The following is a 21,636-nucleotide window of genomic DNA, read 5'->3' on the forward strand; positions in this document are numbered from 1 at the left end:
TATATGTGTGGGTGGGACTGTACCCCAGTGAGAGTCAGTGTGTGTATGTGTGGGTGGGACTGTACCCCAGTGAGAGTCAGTGTGTGTGTACATGTGTGGGTGGGACTGTATTCCAGTGAGAGTCAGTGTGTGTCAGTCTTCCTTACTGATACTAATCCCCTCTCCCCGTCCTCTCTTGACGCTGTGGAATGCCTCTGGTTCAATGCCAAACCAATCGTTTCCTCCTGAGTTCGAGCAAAGGCGAGCTCTGTCTGAGTCTACACCAGTTCTCGGCCATTCTGTGGGCTCCGTACACGCAGTGGGCTCCATCCTGCACTCTCTCTGGAAGTCCCTTTAACTCCCAAGCTCTTCAGAGTTCGAGAGCTCTCCCCGGGGGCTCCCTCTGTGAATTTGGGTCTTGTATTTTCAATCATCCGGAGACCCGGGAGCTACAATCAGGTAACTGACAATTTGGGGAGTCGGCTGTATTTTGGATAAAATATAAACTGTTTGTAATATTTAAACCCCTCAGGACATGGACTTGCAAATTACTTCTTGCAGGTTCACCTGGCGATAAAACAACATCTTTTAGCCCGTTTTAAACAACAAACTGCATTTGTTTGTAAGTTGGATGATCCTGGCGTGGGATTTGGAACGGGCTCTCAGGGCTCGGTGTAGATTCCGAGTTGTAGTGGTCAGGTCCCTGGGGGCAGCGATCAGGATCAGGATCTGGATCAGGATCAGGATCTGGTTGGAGGAACTCTGTGGGTATCTTTGTGAAACAGCAGCGAGAGGTTCTCCATGCTCGGAGCCTGGGGCAGAGGGACAGAGGGACAGAGTGACAGAGGGGCAGAGGGACAGAGGGGCAGAGGGACAGAGGGGCAGAGGGACAGAGAGACAGAGGGGCAGAGGGACAGAGGGACAGAGAGGCAGAGGGACAGAGGGACAGGGACAGAGAGGCAGAGGGGCAGAGGGACAGAGGGGCAGAGGGACAGAGGGACAGAGGGGCAGAGGGACAGAGAGACAGAGGGGCAGAGGGACAGAGGGACAGAGAGGCAGAGGGACAGAGGGACAGGGACAGAGAGGCAGAGGGGCAGAGGGACAGAGGGGCAGAGGGACAGAGGGACAGAGGGACAGAGAGGCAGAGAGGCAGAGGGACAGAGGGACAGAGAGGCAGAGAGGCAGAGAGACAGAGGGACAGAGAGGCAGAGGGGCAGAGAGACAGAGGGACAGAGGGACAGAGAGGCAGAGAGAGAGAGGGACAGAGGGACAGAGAGGCAGAGGGGCAGAGAGACAGAGGCAGAGGGGCAGAGGGACAGAGAGGCAGAGGGACAGAGAGGCAGGGAGAGAGGGGCAGAGGGACAGAGGCAGAGGGGCAGAGGGACAGAGAGGCAGAGGGGCAGAGAGACAGAGGGACAGAGGGACAGAGGGGCAGAGGGACAGAGAGGCAGAGAGGCAGAGAGACAGAGGGACAGAGGGACAGAGGGACAGAGAGGCAGAGGGACAGAGGAACAGAGGGAGAGAGGGACAGAGGGACAGAGAGGCAGAGGGGCAGAGAGACAGAGGCAGAGGGGCAGAGGGACAGAGGGGCAGAGAGGGACAGAGGGAGAGAGGGACAGAGGGACAGAGAGGCAGGGGGCAGAGAGACAGAGGCAGAGGGGCAGAGGGACAGAGGGACAGAGAGGCAGAGGGACAGAGAGGCAGAGGGACAGAGGGGCAGGGGGACAGAGGCAGAGGGGCACAGGGACAGAGGGACAGAGACGCAGAGGGACAGAGAGGCAGAGGGGCAGAGAGGCAGAGGGACAGAGGGACAGAGAGGCAGAGGGGCAGAGAGACAGAGGGACAGAGGGGCAAAGGGGCAGAGAGACAGAGGCAGAGGGGCAGAGGGACAGAGAGACAGAGGGGCAGAGAGACAGAGGCAGAGGAGCAGAGGGACAGAGGGACAGAGAGGCAGAGGGACAGAGGGACAGAGGGACAGAGGGACAGAGAGGTAGAGGGACAGAGAGGCAGAGGGAGAGAAGGGCAGAGGGACAGAGGGACAGAGAGGCAGAGGGACAGAGAGGCAGAGACGCAGAGGGACAGAGGGGGAGAGACGCAGAGGGACAGGGAGGCAGAGGGACAGAGGGGCAGAGGGGCAGAGACGCAGAGGGACAGAGGGGGAGAGACGCAGAGGGACAGGGAGGCAGAGGGACAGAGGGACAGAGAGACAGAGAGGCAGAGGGACAGAGAGGCAGAGGGAGAGAGGGGCAGAGGGACAGAGGGGCAGAGGGACAGAGGGACAGAGAGGCAGAGGGACAGAGGGTCAGAGAGGCAGAGACGCAGAGGGACAGAGGGGGAGAGACGCAGAGGGACAGGGAGGCAGAGGGACAGAGGGGCAGAGGGGCAGAGAGGCAGAGGGACAGAGGGACAGAGGGGCAGAGGGTGTTCACTGTGGCAATGGTTGGACGGTGAGTTCGGATTTCTGGCGCTGTCGGTTTTCAGATTGGAAAACCCTTTCGGAATTCCGCACTGACCCCCGCCCACCAGGAAAAGGGGCGGCTCCACCCTCCCCACTACAGACAGAACCATGCAGCAATGTGACAGCCTGACACTGACCCCTCCCACTGACTGACCCTCCCCCTCACTGACACCTCCCCTCTCACTGACCCCTCCCCTCTCACTGACCCCTCCCCTTGACTGACCCCTCCCTTCTCACTGACTCCTCCCCTCTCACTGACCCCCCTCATTGAACCCTCCCCTGACTGACCCCTCCCCTCTCACTGACCCCTCCACTGACCCCTCCCCCTCACTGTCCCCACCCCCTCACTGACCCCTCCCCCTCACTGACCCCTTCCCTCTCACTGACACCCCCCTCACTGACCCCTCCCCCTCACTGACCCCTCCCCTCTCACTGACCCCCCTCATTGACCCCTCCCCTGCCTGACCCCTCCCCTCTCACTGACCCCCCCACTGACCCCTCCCCCTCACTGTCCCCAACCCCTCACTGACCCCTCCCCCTCACTGTCCCCTTCCCCTCACTGTCTCCTCCCCGATTGAACCCGCCCCCCACTGAACCCTCCCCCTGACTGACCCCTCCCCCTGACTGACCCTTCCCACTGACTGACCCCTCCCCTGACTGACCCATCCCCCTGACTGACCCCTCCCCCACTGACCCCACCCCCACTGACCCCTCCCCCACTGACCCCACCCCCATTGACCCCTGCCCCTACCCCTCACTGACCTCCACCCCCACCCAGCACTGCCTTCAGCCTCAGGATGAGTGGAGAGTTACCCAGAGAATGACAGCCCTGAGGGGGTGGGTTCCCTGTCAGACTGAACCCCGGGGGGGGTGTGTTCCCAGTCAGACTGAGCCCCGGGGGGTAGGTGTGTTCCCAGTCAGATTGAGCCCCGGGGGGTGGGTGTGTTCCCAGTCAGACTGAGCCCCGGGGGTGGGGTGTTCCCAGTCAGACTGAACCCCAGGGGGGTGGGTGTGTTCCCAGTCAGACTGAGCCCCGGGGGGTAGGTGTGTTCCCAGTCAGACTGAACCCCGGGGGGTGGTGTTCCCAGTCAGACTGAACCCCAGGGGGGGTGTATTCCTAATAGACTGAGCCCCAGGGGGATGGGTGTGTTCCCAGTCAGACTGAGCCCCAGGGGGGTGGGTGTGTTCCCAGTCAGACTGAGCCCCGGGGGGGTGGGTGTGTTCCCAGTCAGAATGAACCCCAGGGGGGTATGTTCCCAGTCAGACTGAGCCCCAGGGGGGTGGGTATGTTCCCAGTCAGACTGAACCCCAGGGGGGTGTGTTCCCAGTCAGACTGAACCCCAGGGGGGTGTATTCCTAACAGACTGAGCCCCAGGGGGATGGGTGTGTTCCCAGTCAGACTGAGCTCCAGGGGGGTGGGTGTGTTCCCAGTCAGACTGAACCCCAGGGGGATGGGTGTGTTCCCAGTCAGACTGAGCCCCAGGGGGGTGGATGTGTTCCCAGTCAGACTGAGCCCCAGGGGGGTGGGTGTGTTCCCAGTCAGACTGAGCCCCAGGGGGGTGGGTGTGTTCCCAGTCAGACTGAGCCCCAGCGGGGTGGGTGTGTTCCCAGTCAGACTGAGCCCCGGGGGGGGGTGGGTGTGTTCCCAATCAGACTGAGCCCCAGGGGGGTGTGGTCCCAGTCAGACTGAACCCTGGGGGGGGGTGGGTGTTCCCAGTCAGACTGAGCCCCAGGATCTTGAGCAGGCAAGATCTCTCTGACTCCAACTGGGGGCTTGAAAGATGCATGAGTCCGTTTGGCTCCAGGAAATTCCTGATCACGCCTCCTCCAAGAGATTGTTCTTTACACAGAAACTGGGAAAACACCAGCATGGGGCCGTTCTGTTGCCGTTCATGGGATGTTGGCATCACTGGCTGGGCTATCATTTATTACTCATCCCTAATTGCCCCTTGAATGGAGCGCCTGTCTCAGCCAGTGCAGAGGGCAGTTAGAGTCAACCATATCTTTATGGGTCTGGAGTCACACTGTCCAGACCAGGTAGAGAGGAGAGTGTCCTTCCCTGGAGGATATTAGTGAACCAGATGGGGTTTTACATCCCTGGTTAGTATTAGTCTGAGCTCTACATTCTAGAATTTTACTGAACTCACTTTGCACTATCTGTTGTAGTGGGATTCCAATGCTTGAACTCTGAGAGTTAATCTGGATTACTAATCCAGTGACTTTGCCAACAAATCCATTCCCCATCACACACCACGTTCTTTGAGAAGGTGAACAAACAGGTGGATGAGGGTAAGGCAGTTGATGTGGTGTATATGGGTTTCAGTAAGGTGTTTCATAATGTTCCCCGTAGGCTCTCCTTCTGCACAAAATATGGAGGCATGGGATTGAGGGTGATTTAGTGGTTTGGATCAGAAATTGGCTCGCTGAAAGAAGACAGAGGGTGGTGGTTGATGGGAAATGTTCATCCTGGAGTTCAGTTACTAGTGGGGTACCACAAGGATCTGTTTTGGGGCCACTGCTGTTTGTCATTTTTATAAATGCCCTGGATGAGGGTGTAGAAGGATGGGTTAGTAAATTAGCGGATGACAGTAAGGTCGGTGGAGTTGTTAATAGTGACGATGGATGTTGTAGGTTACAGAGAGACATCGATAAGCTGCAGAGCTGGGCTAAGATATAGCAAATGGAGTTTAATGCATAAAAGTGTGAGGTGATTCACTTTGGAAGGAGCAACAGGAATACAGAGTACTGGGCTAATGGTAAGATTCTTGGCAGTGCAGATGAGCAGAGAGATCTCGGTGTCGAGGTACATAGATCCATGAGAGTTGTCTCACAGGTTGACAGGGTTGTTAAGAAGGCGTACGGTGTGTTAGCTTTTATTGGTAGAGGGATTGAGTTTCAGAGCCATGAGGTCATGCTGCAGCTGTACAAAACTCTGGTGCGGCCTCAATTAGAGTATTACGTACAGTTCTGGTCAATGCATTATAGGAAGGATGTGGAAGCTTTGGAAAGGGTGCAGAGGAGATTTACAGGAATGTTGCCTGGTATGGAGGGAAGGTCTTACGAGGAAAGGCTGAGGGACTAGAGGCTGTTTTCGTTAAAGAGAAAAAGGTTGAGAGGTGACTTAATAGAGACATATAAGATAATCAGAGGGTTGGATAGGGTGGACAGGGAGAGCCTTTTTCCAAGTATGATGATGGCGAGCACGAGGGGGCACAGCTTTAAACTGAGGGGTGATAGATCTAGGACAGATGTCAGAGGTTGTTTCTTTACTCAGAGAGTAGTAGGGGCGTGGAACGCACTGCCTGCAACAGTGGTGGACTCGCCAACTTTAAGAGCATGTAAATGGTCATTGGACAGGCATATGGACGAGAATGGGATAGTGTAGGTTAGATGGGCTTCAGATTTGTTCCATAGGTCAGCGCAACATCGAGGGCCGAAGGGTCTGTGCTGTGCTGTAATGTTCACTGTTCTATGTTCACATAAACACTGCGGTGATACAAACAGGTCAGGGACCGGGAATACTGCAGCAAGTTCCTTCACCGTTGCTGGACCAATATCCTGGAAATCCCTCCAGTATAAAGTTGACCCTCTGACAGTGTGGAACTGCCTCAGCACTGACCCTCCGACAGTGCGGCACTCCCTCAGTACTGACCCTCCGACAGTGTGGCACTCCCTCAGTACTGAGCCTCTGACAGTGCGGCACTCCCTCAGTACTGACCCTCCGACAGTGTGGAACTGCCTCAGCACTGACCCTCCGACAGTGCCGAACTCCCTCAGTACTGACCCTCTGACAGTGCGGCACTCCCTCAGTACTGACCTTCTGACAGCACGGCACTCCCTCAGTACTGACCTTCTGACAGTGCGGAACTCCCTCAGTACTGACCCTCCGACAGTGCGGCGCTCCCTCAGTACTGACCCTCCGACAGTGCGGTGCTCCCTCAGTATTGACCCTCTGACAGTGCGGCACTCCCTCAGTACTGACCCTCCGACAGTGCGGTGCTCCCTCAGTACTGACCCTCCGACAGTGTGGCACTCCCTCAGTACTGACCCTCTGACAGTGTGGCACTCCCTCAGTACTGACCCTCCGACTGTGCAGCACTCCATCATCTGGCTTCTGGACTAGAACCTGAACCTGGAACTTTGTGAATCAGAGATAATGGAACGAACAAAGAAACTGGAGATCAGAGAAGGTGGGAACCCAAAAAGGTAATAGATACCTATCAGGTGACTGGGATCATTGTGTTTTGTTTTGTCTGGGAATTGTTGTGTGATATACTGACCAGATTCCAACCTGGGATTGACTTGGTCTTTCCAATAACAGCACCATTGAGGAGAGTGAATCATTGTTATTTTGTCTCCCTCCAGGAATACCAAGTGTTTGGTTTCCCTGTGTCTCAGGATCTCAGTACTCAGTGCTGAAGGAAGATGAAGATTGCTGTGATTGGACAGAGTCTGTTTGGCCAAGAGGTGTACAAGGAACTCAAAAAGGCAGGCCACCAGATTGTTGGAATATTCACAATCCCCGATAAAGATGGCAAGGAGGATCCTCTTGGTGGGTACTGTATTGTAAAGCTGCAATTTCTCTGTGGGAATGGCCCCTCTTTCAGTGTATTCCCTCTCTGGGTGTGTTCCCTCTGTAAGTGTGTTCCCTCTGTGAGTGTGTTCCCTCTGGGAGTGTGTTCCCTCTGTGAGTGTGTTCCCTCTCTGGGTGTGTTCCCTCTGTGAGTGTGTTCCCTCTGTGGGTGTGTTCCCTCTGGGAGTGTGTTCCCTCTGTGGGTGTGTTCCCTCTGCGGGTGTGTTCCCTCTGCGGGTGTGTTACCTCTGGGAGTGTGTTCCCTCTGTGGGTGTGTTCCCTCTCTGGGTGTGTTCCTTCTGTGAGTGTGTTCCCTCTGTGGGTGTGTTCCCTCTGTGAGTGTGTTCCCTCTGGGAGTGTGTTCCCTCTGTGGGTGTGTTCCCTCTGTGGGTATGTTCCCTCTGTGAGTGTGTTCCCTCTGGGAGTGTGTTCCCTCTGTGAGTGTGTTCCCTCTGTGGGTGTGTTCCCTCTGTGAGTGTGTTCCCTCTGTGAGTATGTTCCCTCTGTGAGTGTGTTCCCTCTGTGAGTGTGTTCCCTCTCTGGGTGTGTTCCCTCTGTGAGTGTGTTCCCTCTGTGAGTGTGTTCCCTCTGTGGGTGTGTTTCCTCTGTGGGTGTGTTTCCTCTGTGAGTATGTTCCCTCTGTGGGTGTGTTCTCTCTGTGGGTGTGTTCCCTCTGTGAGTGTGTTCCCTCTGTGGGTGTGTTCCCTCTGTGAGTGTGTTCCTCGGTGGGTGTGTTCCCTCTGTGGGTATGTTCCCTCTCTGGGTGTGTTCCCTCTGTGAGTGTGTTCCCTCTGTGAGTGTGTTCCCTCTGTGGGTGTGTTCCCTCTGTGAGTGTGTTCCCTCAGTGAGTGTGTTCCCTCTGTGGGTGTGTTCCCTCTGTGAGTGTGTTCCCTCTCTGGGTGTGTTCCCTCTGTGGGTGTAATCCCTCTGTGGGTGTATTCCCCCTCTGGGTGTGTTCCCTCTGTGGGTGTGTTCCCTCTGTGGGTGTAATCCCTCTCTGGGTGTGTTCCCTCTGTGGGTGTGTTCCCCCTCTGGCTGTGTTCCCTCTCTGGGTGTATTCCCTCTCTGGGTATGTTCCCTCTCTGGGTGTGTTCCCTCTTTGGGTGTGTTCCCTCTGTGGGCGTAATCCCTCTCTGGGGTATGTTCCCTCTCTGGGTGTGTTCCCTCTGTGTGAATGTGTTCCCTCTCCGGGTATGTTCCTTTTCTGGGTGTGTTCTGTCTGTGGAATGATCCCTTTCTAGGTATGGTCTGGCCGTGGTTTGAACCCCTGATTTTGTACAACAGATATTAAACTTTAGAAAAAAGGGAAAAACTGCAGATGTTGGAATTCAGAAACAAAAATAGAAATTGTTGAAAAATCTCAGCAACATCTGTTGAGAGAAAGCAGTGCTAACATTTTGGATCCAGTGACCCTGCTTCCCTCTGTGAGTATGTTCCCTCTGTGAGTGTGTTCCCTCTGTGAGTGTGTTCCCTCTCTGGGTGTGTTCCCTCTGTGAGTGTGTTCCCTCTGTGGGTGTGTTCCCTCTGTGAGTGTGTTCCCTCTGTGAGTGTGTTCCCTCTGTGGGTGTGTTCCCTCTGTGAGTGTGTTCCCTCTGTGGGTGTGTTCCCTCTGTGAGTGTGTTCCCTCTGTGGGTGTGTTTCCTCTGTGGGTGTGTTTCCTCTGTGAGTGTGTTCCCTCTGTGGGTGTGTTCTCTCTGTGGGTGTGTCCCCTCTGTGAGTGTGTTCCCTCTGTGGGTGTGTTCCCTCTGTGAGTGTGTTCCTCTGTGGGTGTGTTCCCTCTGTGGGTATGTTCCCTCTCTGGGTGTGTTCCCTCTGTGAGTGTGTTCCTTCTGTGGGTGTGTTCCCTCTCTGGGTGTGTTCCCTCTGTGGGTGTAATCCCTCTGTGGGTGTGTTCCCTCTCTGGGTGTGTTCCCTCTGTGAGTGTGTTCCCTCTCTGGGTGCGTTCCCTCTGTGGGTGTATTCCCTCTGTGGGTGTGTTCCCTCTGTGGGTGTGTTCCCTCTCTGGGTGTGTTCCCTCTGTGAGTGTGTTCCCTCTGTGGGTGTGTTCCCTCTGTGGGTGTGTTCCCTCTCTGGGTGTGTTCCCTCTGTGGGTGTAATCCCTCTGTGGGTGTATTCTCCCTCTGGGTGTGTTCCCTCTGTGGGTGTGTTCCCTCTGTGGGTGTAATCCCTCTCTGGGTGTGTTCCCTCTGTGGGTGTGTTCCCCCTCTGGGTGTGTTCCCTCTCTGGGTGTATTCCCTCTCTGGGTATGTTCGATCTCTGGGTGTGTTCCCTCTGTGTGAATGTGTTCCCTCTCCGGGTATGTTCCTTTTCTGGGTGTGTTCTGTCTGTGGAATGATCCCTTTCTAGGTATGGTCTGGCAGTGGTTTGAACCCCTGATTTTGTACAACAGATATTAAACTTTAGAAAAAAGGGAAAAACTGCAGATGTTGGAATTCAGAAACAAAAATAGAAATTGTTGAAAAATCTCAGCAACATCTGTTGAGAGAAAGCAGTGCTAACGTTTTGGATCCAGTGACCCTGCTTCAGAACTGAAGTTTCGGCTCCTGAGCTGGCTGTGAGGAAGCTGGATAAATGTCAAGGGTTCTTAAAGGGTGAATTAGTGACAGGATACCGGCCTCTGTGGAGTTATTTCACCTGAAATGAGAAAAGTCTGAGGATTGATATTGCTGTTTTAGAACAAATACTGGAGAGCAGAGAAATGTCTAAACTGAAATGATAGCAGCACTCAGCTATCTGACTGTTTGACAAAGAAAGGAGGAAGCGGGGCAGAGCTCAGAAATAGGAAGGGTGCGGTAACAATGTTGAAATTGTACTACTGTCGTCCCAACAGTGAGCATCAGATAGAGGTACAAATATGTGAACAGATTATGGAAAGATGTAGGAGTAACAGGGTGGTGGTGATGGGAGATTATAATTTTCCCAATATTGACTGGGATTCACTTAGTGTTAGAGGTCAAATTGGAGCAGAATTTGTAACGAGCATCCAGGAGGGTTTTCTAGAGCAGTGTGTAAACAGTCCAACTTGGGAAGGGGCCATACTGGAGCTGGTCATAGAGTCACAGAGATGTACAGCTCGGAAACAGACCCTTCAGTCCAACCCGTCCATGCCAACCAGATATCCCAACCTAATCTATTCCCACCTGCTAGCCCATATCCCTCCAAACCCTTCCTATTCATATACCCATCCAGATGCCTTTTAAATGTTGTAATTGTACCAGCCTCCACCACTTCCTCTGGCAGCTCATTCTATACACGTACCACCCTCTGTGTGAAAAAGTTGCCCCTTAGGTCCCTTTTATATCTTTCCCCTCTCACCCTAAACCTATGCCTTCTAGTTCTGGACTCCCCACCCCAGGGAATTAACCCTACTGCGAATCCTCTTGCAAGGATGCCTGCTTTGAAGAAGTTTTCCTCCTCTCTCTACAAGAATCTCAGGGAGTCTCTCTCCCACTGCAACTCTCAGGTCATTTCCTCTGCCCTGAAGCTCTTCAACCATGTATGCTACTCTATCTCCACCCCCACCCTCCTCTAGCTTATCTCTCCATGCTTCAGGCTCTCTGCCTTTATTCCTGATGAAGGGCTTTTGCCCGAAACGTCGATTTTGAAGCTCCTTGGATGCTGCCTGAACGGCTGTGCTCTTCCAGCACCACTGATCCAGAATCTGGTTTCCAGCATCTGCAGTCATTGTTTTTACCACTTTGCCTATTTACCCTATCCATGTCCCTCATGATTTTATAAACCTCTATACGGTCACCTCTCAGCCTCTGATGCTCCAGGAAAAACAGCCCCAGCCTATTCAACCTCCCTCTACAGCTCAAATCCTCCAACCCTGGCAACATCCTTGTAAATCTTTTCTGAACCCTTTCAAGTTTCACATCCTTCTGATAGGAAGGAGACCAGAATTGCTCGCAATATTCCAACCAATGTCCTGTACAGCCGCAACATGACCTCCCAACTCCTGTACTCAATTCTCTGGCCAATAAATGAAAGCATACCAAATGCCTTCTTCACTATCCTATCTACCTGTGCCTCCACTTTCAAGGAGTTATGAACCTGCACTCCAAGGTCTCTTTGTTCAGCAACACTCTCTAGGACCTTACCATTAAGTGTATAAGTCCTGCTAAGATTTGCTTTCCCAAAATGCAGCACCTTGCATTTATCTGAATTAAACTCCATCTGCCACTTCTCAGCCCATTGGCCCATCTGGTCAAGATCCTGTTGTAATCTGAGGTAACCCTCTTCGCTGTCTCCCCTCTTACCTGCACATCCACTAATATCATCTATTGTATCCGTTGCTCCCGATGCGGTCTCCTCTACATTGGGGAGATTGGGCGCCTCCTAGCAGAGCGCTTTAGGGAACATCTCAGAGACACCCGCATCAATCAACCAAATCGCCCAGTGGCTCAACATTTCAACTCCCCCTCCCACTCTGCCGAGGATATGGAGGTGCTGGGCCTCCTCCACCGCCGCTCCCTCACCACCAGACGCCTGGAGGAAGAACGCCTCATCTTCTGCCTGGGAAAACTTCAACCCCAAGGCATCAATGTGGATTTCAACAGTTTCCTCATTTCCCCTTCCCCCACCTCATCCTAGTTTCTAACCTCCAGCAACTCGACCTGTCCGGACTTGTCCGACCTGCCCAGCTCCTTTTCCACCTATCCACTCCACCCTCTCTTCCCTGACCTATCACCTTCATCTCCTCCCCCACTGACCTATTGTACTCTATGCTACTCTCTCCCCACCCCCACCCTCCTCTAGCTTATCTCTCCATGCTTCAGGCTCTCTGCCTTTATTCCTGATGAAGGGCTTTTGCCCGAAACGTCGATTTTGCCTGTCCTCGGATGCTGCCTGAATTGCTGTGCTCTTCCAGCACCACTAATCCAGAAGCTGGGGAATGTGGATTGGGAGCAGCTGTTTGAAGGTAAATCCACCTTTTATATGTGGGAGGCTGTTAAAGAGAGGTTGATTAGAGTGCAGGATAGACATGTCCTTGTGAAAATGAGGGATAGAAATGGCAAGATTAGGGAACCATGGATGACAGGTGAAATTGTGAGACTAGCTAAGAGGAAAAAGGAAGCATACATAAGATCTAGGCAACTAAAGATAGACAAAGCCTTGGAAGAATATCGGGACTGTAGGACCAACCTGAAACGAGGAATTAAGAGGGCTAAAAGGGGTAATGAGATATCTTTAGCAAACAGGGGTAAGGAAAATCCCAAAGCCTTTTATTCATATATAAGGAGCAAGTGGGTAACTAGAGAAAGGGTTGGCCCACTGAAGGACAAAGGAGGAAAGTTATGCATGGTGTTAGAGAAAATGGGTGAGATTCTTAATGAGTACTTTGCATCGGTATTCACCGAGGAGAGGGACATGACGGATATTGAGGTTCAGGATAGATCTTTGATTGCTCTAGGTCAAGTCGGCATAAGGAGGGAGGAAGTGTGGGACATTCGAAAAGGCATTAACGTAGACAAGTCCCCAGGCCCGGATGGGATCTATCCCAGGTTACTGAAGGAAGTGAGAGAGGAAATAGCTGGTGCTTGAACAGATAGCTTTGCAGCATCCTGAACACGGGTGAGGTCCGGGAGGACTGGAGAATTGCTAATGTTGTCCCCTTGTTTAAGAAGGGCAGCAGGGATAATCCAGGTAATTACAGACCTGTGAGCCTGATGTCAGTGGTAGGGAAGATGCTGGAGAAGATACTGAGGGATAGGACCTAATTACATTTGGAAGAAAGTGGGCTTATTAGTGATAGGCAGCATGGTTTTGTGCAGGGAAGGTCATATCTTACCAATTTAGTAGAATTGAGGAAGTGACAAAGTTGATTGATGAGTGAAGGGCTGTAGATGTCATATACATGGACTTTAGTAAGGCGTTTGATAAGGTTCCCCCGCGTAGGCTGATGGAGAAAGTGAAGTCGCATGGGGTCCAGGGTGTACTAGTTAGATGGATAGAGAACTGGTTGGGCAACAGGAGACAGAGAGTAGGAGTGGAAGGGAGCTTCTCAAAATGGAGACCTGTGACCAGTGCTGTCCCACAGGGATCCGTGCTGGGACCACTGTTATTTGTGATATACAGAAATGATCTGGAGGAAGGTACAGGTTGTCTGATTAGCAAGTTTGAAGATCATACTAAGGTTGTGGAGTAGCAGATAGTGAAGGGGACTGTCAGATAATACAGCAGAATACAGCTAGATTAGAGAGTTGGGCAGTGAAATGACAGATGGTGTTCAGTCCGGGGAAATGCGCGAGGATGCATTTTAGAAGATTCAATTCAAGAGTGAACAAAACAATAAATGGAAAATTCCTGGGGAATATTGACGTACAGAGAGATCTGGGTGCTATTCCCTGAAGGTGGCAACGCAGGTTGACAGAGTGGTCAAGAAGGCATATGGCATGCTTTCCTTCATTGGAGAGGGTATTGAGTACAAGAGTTAGCAGGTCATGTGACAGTTGTATAGGACTTTAGGTCGGCCACATTTGGAATACTGCGTATAGTTCTGGTCGCCACATTGTGATGCACGAATTTGTTCCTCTGAGACAGGTAAGATGGGGTAAGATTAAGGAGCCTTGGATGATGAGAACAGAGGAGTTTCTCATCAAAAGGAAGAAGGCAGCTTACGTAAGGTGGAGGAAGCAAGGATCTAGCACAGCTTTAGAGGATTACAGGCTCGCTAGAAAGGAGCTCAGAACTGGACTGAGGAGAGCCAGGAGGGGGCATGAAAAAGGCTTGGCAGAAAGGATTAGTGAGAACCCAAAGGCATTTTACTCATACGTGAGGAATAAGAGAATGATCAGGGAGAAGGTCGAGCCGATCAGGGAGAGCGGAGGGAAATTGTGCGTGGAGTCTGAGCCCTAAATGAGTTTTTTGCTTCGGTTTTCACCACGGAAAGGGATCTTGTTGTGAATGAGAACTTTGAGGAGCTGGGATACAGGCTTGACCAGATCAAGATTGATGAGGTTGATGTGCTGGAAATTTTGGAAGACATTAAGATTGATTAGTCCCCAGGGCCAGACCAGATTTATCCTCGGCTGCTCCGGGACGCGAGAAAGGAGGTTACTAAGTCGCTGGTGAGGATATTTGCCTCCTCACTCACTACGGGATTCGTACCAGAGGATTGGAAGGAGGCAAATGTTCTTCCTCTTTCAAGAAGGGAAATAGGGAAATCCCTGGCAATTACAGAGCAGTCAGTCTTACATCTGTGGTCAGCAAGGTTTTGGAAAGAATTCTGAGGGATAGGATTTAGGACTATTTGGCAAAGCATAGTGTGATTAAAGGCAGTCAGCATGGCTTTGTGAGGGGCAGGTCATGCCTCACAAATCTTATTGAATTCTTTGAGGAGGTGACAAGACAGGTCAGTGAAGGTCGAGCAGTGGATGTGGTGTATTGGACTTCAGCAAGGCATTTGATAAGGTTCCCCGTTGTAGGCTCATTCATAAAGTCAGGAAGTATGGGATACAGGGAGATTTGGCTGTCTGGATTCAGAATTGGCTGGCTGACAGAAGGCAGAGAGTGGTTGTAGATGAAATGTATTCTGCCTGGAGGTCAGTGTTGAGTGGGGTCCTGCAGGTTTCTGGTCTTGGGCCCCTGCTCTTTGTAGTTTTTATAAATGTCTTGGATGAGGAGGTTAAGGGGGTGGGTTAGTAAATTTGCAGATGATACAAAAGTTGGAGGTGTCGTCAATAGTATAGAGGACTACTGCAGGCTGCAGCGCGACATAGACAGGATGCAGAGCTGGGCTGAGAAATGGCAGATGGAGTTCAACCTGGATAAATGTGAAGTGATTCATTTTGGAAGGTCGAACTCGAATGCTGAATATAGGATTAAAGACAGGATTCTTGGTAGTGTGGAGGAACAGAGGGATCTGGGTGTGCAGGTACATAGATCCCTCAAAGTTGCCACCCAAGTGAATAGGGTTGTTAAGAAAGCATATGGTGTTCTGGCTTTCATTAACAAGGGATCGAGTTTAAGAGCCGCGAGGTTTTGCTACATCTCTACAAGTCCCTGGTGAGACCACACTTAGAATATTGTGTCCAGTTCAGGTCGTCCTCCTATAGGAAAGATACAGAGGCTTTGGAGAGGGTGCAAAGAAGGTTTATCAGGATGCTGACTGGACTGGAGGGCTTGCCTTATGAAGAAAGGTTGACTAAGCTCGGACTTTTCTGTCTGGAGAGAAGGAGGAAGAGAGGAGACCTGATCGAGGTGTACAGGGTAATGAATGAATAGATAGAGTCAGTAGCCAAAGACTTTTCTGCAGGGCAGGATTGACTGGTATGAGGGGTCATAGTTTGAAGATATTAGGAGGAAGGTATAAAGGAGACGTCAGAGGAAGGTTCTTTACGCAGAGAGTTGTGAATGCATGGAATGCGTTGCCAGCGGTGGTGGTGGAAGCAGAGTCATTGGGGACATTTAAGTGACTGCTGGACCGGCACATGGTTAGCAGTGAATTGAGGGGTGTGTAGGTTAATTTATTATATTTTACATTAGGATTAAACCTCGGCACAACATCGTGGGGCAAAGAACCTGTTCTGTGCTATACTTTTCTATCTTCTATTACCAAAAGGATGTGATGTTTTGGAGAGGATGCAGAGGAGGTTCAGCAGGATATTGTCTGGTATGGAGGGCACTAGCTATGAGGAGAGCTTGAGTAGATTAGAATGATTTTCAATAGAAAGACGGAGGTTCAATGAGGACCTGATTGAGGCCTACAAAGTCATGGGAGGTGTAGACAGGGGGGATAGCAAGAAACTTTTTCCCAGAGTGGGGGACTCAATTACTAGGGGTCACAAGTTCAAAGTGAGAGGGGAAAGGTTCAGGGGAGATATGTGTGAGAAGTTCTTTACACAGAGGGTGGGGGGGGCCTGGAATGCGTTGCCAGTGGAGGTGGTAGGGGCGGGGATGATAATGTCATTTAAGATGCATCTAGACAGATACATGAATGGGAAGGGAGCAGAAGGGTACGGATCCTTAGAAAATAGGCAGCAGGTTTAAATAGAGGATCTGGATCAGTGCAGGCTTGGAGGGCCGAAGGGCCTGTTCCTGTGCTATAATTTTCTTTGTTCTTTGTTCTTCTTTGTTCTATCTCTAAGAAACTGTTGGAATTACTGGAAACAAGATGATTGGAATTTAATATACAAAAAAAATAGGAATACAGCATGTTGTCATTTGTTTATCATATTTGTTTATTATTATTAGACGTGGATTTATTAAAAAAGTTAAAAAGAAAATCTGATATCAACTAATAATGTCTGAAGGGTTATTTGAGACTGTTTGGAACCGGGGAACAGGTTGTTGAGATATGAACGAAGGGTGAATTTGGTGTGAATTATTTGCATAAATATGAAGGGTTAATAATCTTTGGGAGGGGCGTGTGGCTACCTGAAATAAAGCTGTGGCTGAAAGTGTGGACTTGGACTCTGTTCAAAAACATTTATCTTTGCGTGTTTAACAGATTGTGAAAGAATGTGGGGAAGAGAATATGAGGAGACTATAAAAAGATACCGGTAGGTTAGGTGAGTGGGCAAAGATCTTGCATTTGGCAGAAGAATTAAAAAGAAGCATGTTATCTAAATAGTGAGAGCTCTGAGATGCAGAAACTTTTTCCCCGGGTACAACAGAGTGTTACAAGGGTGGAAGGTATAGGGGAGATGTCAGGGGTAGGTTCTTTACCCAGAGAGTGGTGGGGGCATGGAATGCGCTGCCTGTGGGAGTGCCAGAGTCAGAATCATTGGCGAACTTTAAGTGGCAATTGGATAGGTACATGGATGAGTGCTTAAGCTAGGACAAATGTTCGGCACAACATCATGGGCCGAAGGGCCTGTTCTGTGCTGTATTGTTCTATGCAGAGGGATCTGGGTGTTACAGTGCATGAGAAGAATAATCCACAGAGACAGCAAGTCATCAGGAAAGCTAATAAAATATTATGGTTCATTGTGAGGGGCATTAAATGCAAAAGTAGGAAGTTTGTGCTTCAGTTATCATCCTATAAGGTGTGGGCATTCTATGATCCCAAGTGAGATCTGGGATTGATATATGATGTCTCCCCGTATAGCATCAGAGTAATATTAGCTCATAGATGGCCCAATGGAAAGGAACACCCAATACTATATACATTCAGCACTTCGCCTGATGCAGAGCGTAACTACACCCAGATAGAGAAGGAATGTTAGCGATCATTTTTGGAGTCAGAAAGTTCCACCAATACCTTTATAGATGTAAATTTGTAATAATAACAGACCATAAACCCCTGCTAGGTCCAGTTAAAGCAAACAAGACAGTGCTGCCCATAGCTTCAGACTGAATTTGATAGTGGGCTCCAATACTAAGTGCATATAATTACAATTCAGAGCACCATCCCGGAGGCCAAGTAGCGAATGTGGATGCATTGAGTTGCCTCCCACTGGCAGATACAACCCCCAATTCGACCACCCCTGGAATAGTCCATAATGGTTTTAAATTTTCTGTACACACTTCCCGTCACAGCTGACAATATCAGACTTTGGATACAGAACAATCCAGTCCTGGCAAAACTGAAACAGCTGGTAGTGATGGAGGAAACCACAGAGCCATCACAACCTGAACTGAAACCGTTTTGGAGAGACCAGATCACAGTAGAGGATGGCAGTGTATTATGGGGAGCAAGGTCACCACCAAATACTGGCTGATCTCCATCTGGGTCATCCAGGGGTCTCCGAAATGAAGATATTGCAGATCACATGGAATACAGGGAAAGTGAGCCATTTAGATACAACATTGGCTTGAAGTTGGAGACAGAGGGTGATGGTGGTGGCTTGCTTTTCAGACTGGAGGCTGTGGCCAGCAGTGTGCTGCAAGGATCAGTACGTGGTCTACTTTTTGTCATTATGTAAATGATGTGGATGTGAATATTGGAGGTATGGTGAGTGTGTTTGCAGGTGACTCCAAAATTGGTGATGCAGTACAATGAAAGATGCAGTACAATGGGCCAAGGAGTGGCAGATACAGTTTAATTTAGATAAATGCGAGGTGCTGCATTTTGGAAAAGCAAATCACGGAGGATGTATACACTTCATGGTTAGGTCCTAGGGAGTGTCGCTGAACTAAGAGACCTTGGAGTGCAGGTTTATCGCTCCTTGAAAATGGAGTCACAGGTAGATAGGATAGTGAAGAAGGCGTTTGGTATGCTTTTCTTTATTGGTCAGTGCATTGAGTACAGGAGTTGGGAGGTCATGTTGCGGCTGTACAGGACATTGGTTAGGCCACTTTTAGTATATTGCATTCAATTCTGGACTCTCTGCTGCAGGAAAGATGTTATGAAACTTGAAAGGGTTCAGAAAAGATTGCCAAAGATGTTGCCAGGGTTGGAGGATTTGAGCTATAGGGAGAGGCTGAATAGGCTGGGGCTGTTTTCCCTGGAGCGTCGGAGGCTGAGGGGTGACCTTATAAAATCAAGAGGGTCATGGATAGGGTGAATAGATTACATTTAAAAGACATCTGGATGGGTAAGTGAATAGCAAGGATTTAGAGGGATATGGGTCAAGTGCTGGCAAATGGGACTAGATTAATTTAGGATATCTGGTCAGCATGGACAAACTGGACTGAAGGATCTGTTTCCATGCTGTGCTTCTCTACTTCTGTTGTTGGCGTGAAGTTATGTTTGGGTGGCCAGGATTGGATGCAGACATAGCTACATTGGTGGGGCAGTGCCTAGTGTGCCAACAAAAACAGAAATTATAGTCAGCAACTCCCCTACATTCATGGGAATGACCCGGTAAACTATGCAGGTCTGAAAGTTCTCAGTCATTGTGGACGCCCGCTCATGGATATGTATAGAGTTCATTCATCAAACATTGGGGACTTTGAGAGAAAAGCTGTGTGCATCTTTTGCAGATTCCCGGAAGTGTTGGTCATGGATAACGGGCCATCATTTACCAGCATGGAATTTGAACATTTCCTAAAGTTGAATGGCATTCAGCATGTAAGGACAGCTCCATACCATCCATCATCCAATGGGCTGGTGGGAAGAGCAGTCCAAATTTTGAAGGCTTAAAGAAACAGCCCACAGCTTCATAAGATACTGTACTGTGCCAGTTCCTGTTTGATTATCGGACTGCCCCTCATGCAACTACAGGGATAGCTCCAGCAGAGGCACTAATGAGGAGAAGACCCTGCATCGGGGGGCGGAATTGGCATTAGGACTGCCAACACAGGAGACACAGTTTACTTTAGGGGACAACATTTGGTGTAGGTATCACAGGAATCTCCTACATGGGTAAGAGGCATGGTTGATACAATGTTAGGTCCAGTGATGTATAATGTTCAGGTAGGTGTGATGGTCCTGAACAAACGCATGAACCTTATGAAAACTGCAAACTCGCAAACAAAGAAGGAGCAAAAGATGCCGGGCTCCTTGGTTTTAACATCCCATTGAATTGACAACATCTCCAACTGTTCCAGAACCTGTAGGCTCTCCCTCTCCAACAAGTGTTGAAGATGTCACTGCCTTTGACGCCTTTACTCCTGAAGAGGAGAATGAATGTCCTCCGAGATGCTCCGGGTGCGTGAGGCGAGCTCCTGTGTGTTACACGGCGCCCGTATCAGAGGAAGAGTTAGAGAAACCTGACCCAGTACGATAACACTCCAGGAGGAGTTACAAAACAAAACCCTGCCAATGTCCTCAGGCTCAGAGGTGGAGAGATGTAGTGACTGTAACGAGGCCAGTCAGGTGCACCTCACTGAATCTGAGTTCCCCGATTGGGGCTGTTAATCATGTTCAATCAGGGAGCCCTGGCTGACAGATGAAAACAGGAGTGTCCGAGGTCCTGTTCACTCTGAGAGCTGGCTCTGAGGGAGTTGGATCAGTGTCAGGGACTCTCCAAGTGTAAATAAATGGGGACTTGATGACAGGATACCAGTCTCTATGGAGTTATTTCAGACTACAGTGGCTCACCACCTCCTTCTCAAAGGTAACTAGGATCGGGCACTAACTGCTGGCCTTATTTTAATAATCTCTCTAACATTTTCTCTAACAGCTGCAGAGGGGGTGAAGGATGGTACACCCGTGTTCAAGTACACACGCTGGCGGGTGAAAGGGAAGGCGATTCCAGAGGTGGTGAGCGAGTATTCGAGTCTCGGAGCAGAGCTGAATGTGTTGCCTTTCTGCTCCCAGTTCATTCCAATGGAAATAATTGACTTCCCCAAACATGGCTCCATCATCTACCATCCATCCCTCCTGCCCAGGCACAGGGGAGCCTCCGCTATCAACTGGTAAGAGGACCACAACAAATTCAGTGCGATCACGGCTGATTATCCAACATCAGCTACTAATACAGCCCAATGACCAGCTATTCATTCCCCAGACTGACCTCTACCCATTGCTTCGTCAAGCTGTTGTTCTCTCTTTATGGGCTCTATCTCCCCCTATCATCCCCCGACCCCACTTTCTCCTCAACCTCTTTGATCCCTTCAGCCCTAAAAACTATATCTACCTTCTTCTTGAAAACATGTTATATTTTGGTCTTGACCATGTTCTGTGGCAGGGAATTCCCCAGGCTGTCCCACTCTCTGAGTGAAGACGTTTCTCCTCATCTCAGTCCTAAATGACCCGCTTGTATCTTTAAAGAGTTGAATGATCAGTTATGATCATATTAAAAGTAATCAGGTAGTGTTAGTGGGGGTTTCAATTGCCCTGGCCTTAACTGGGGTGGTCATAGTGCGAAAGGTTTAGAGGGAGCTGAATTCATAAAATAAACAAGGGCAGCTTTATAGGTTAATGCCTATAGGTTAATGCCTATAGGTTAATACCTATAGGTTAATGCCTAGAGGGTCCCTTGGTCTGAATTCTCACAAACAAAGTTAGGCAAGTGGTTGAAGTATCAGTGCGGGAACATTTGCAGACAACAAGATTAACTCCATTCGAGTAAAGATTATTAACGAAAAGGACAAGGCTAACCCTGAAACCAAAGTTCTAATCTGGGGAAAAGCTGATTTTAAAAAGATCCAAAATGATTTGGCCAGAGTGGACTGGAGCAGATACTTTGAGGTAAATCTGTGTCAGAGCAATGAGGTGCATTCAAGAAGGTGATAGGGAGAATATGCGGCCAATGTGTTCCATCACAGACAAAGGGTGGGACCAACATAACCAGCCATCCCTGAACATTGAGGTATGCACAGGATTGAAGAGAGAAATGAAAGGCGAGCCTTATGGCAGATACTGAGGGTCCGAAGCCCGAGAGGAATACAGAATGTGCACAAGGAAACTTAAAAAGGAAATTAGGAAATCTAAAAGGTGAATGTAAGGATAATTACATGTAGAATAAAGGAAAATCCCAAGTTGTTTTAAATATATAAAGGATAACGAGGGAAGGAGTAGGATCCATTAAGGAGCACAGTGGAGCAGAGGATGTAGATAGTGTTCTGACTGAATACTTTGTGTCAATGTTCAGTTGTGAGAGGGATGATGTGGTATTGAAATCAGGGGAAGGACTGTGAGCTACTTAAAGAAATGAACAAAGACAGAGACATGGCTCTGAGAGAACTGAGGAGTCGATAAATATCCAGGGCCAGATGAAATGTATCCCTGGTTGCTGAGTGAGACAAAGGAGGAAGTAACAAGATGACTTGCAATGATTTTCAATTCCTCTCTAGT

General features: G+C 49.9%; 1 protein-coding gene across 2 annotated transcripts in view; it reads left to right on the top strand.

Annotated features, from left to right (window-relative positions):
• The first annotated feature begins 221 nt into the window (after window positions 1-221).
• Window positions 222-21,636, top strand: part of LOC122559232 (cytosolic 10-formyltetrahydrofolate dehydrogenase-like) — a 291,390-nt gene continuing 269,975 nt past the window's right edge. The window contains exons 1-3 of one of the 2 annotated variants that reach the window (XM_087994041.1): window positions 222-438; window positions 6,803-6,989; window positions 20,021-20,255. In XM_087994041.1, coding sequence (XP_087850167.1) covers window positions 6,863-6,989; window positions 20,021-20,255 — 362 coding nt within the window. In that variant the 5' untranslated portion in view covers window positions 222-438; window positions 6,803-6,862. The remainder of the gene's footprint in view (window positions 439-6,802; window positions 6,990-20,020; window positions 20,256-21,636) is intronic. The other variant, XM_087994042.1, reaches the window with a different exon arrangement.

The sequence above is a fragment of the Chiloscyllium plagiosum genome, unplaced genomic scaffold (genome assembly GCF_037043375.1).
Source record: "Chiloscyllium plagiosum isolate Xiang-an unplaced genomic scaffold, Cpla_swu_hap1 HiC_scaffold_14, whole genome shotgun sequence".
Classification (NCBI taxonomy): Eukaryota; Metazoa; Chordata; class Chondrichthyes; order Orectolobiformes; family Hemiscylliidae; genus Chiloscyllium; species Chiloscyllium plagiosum.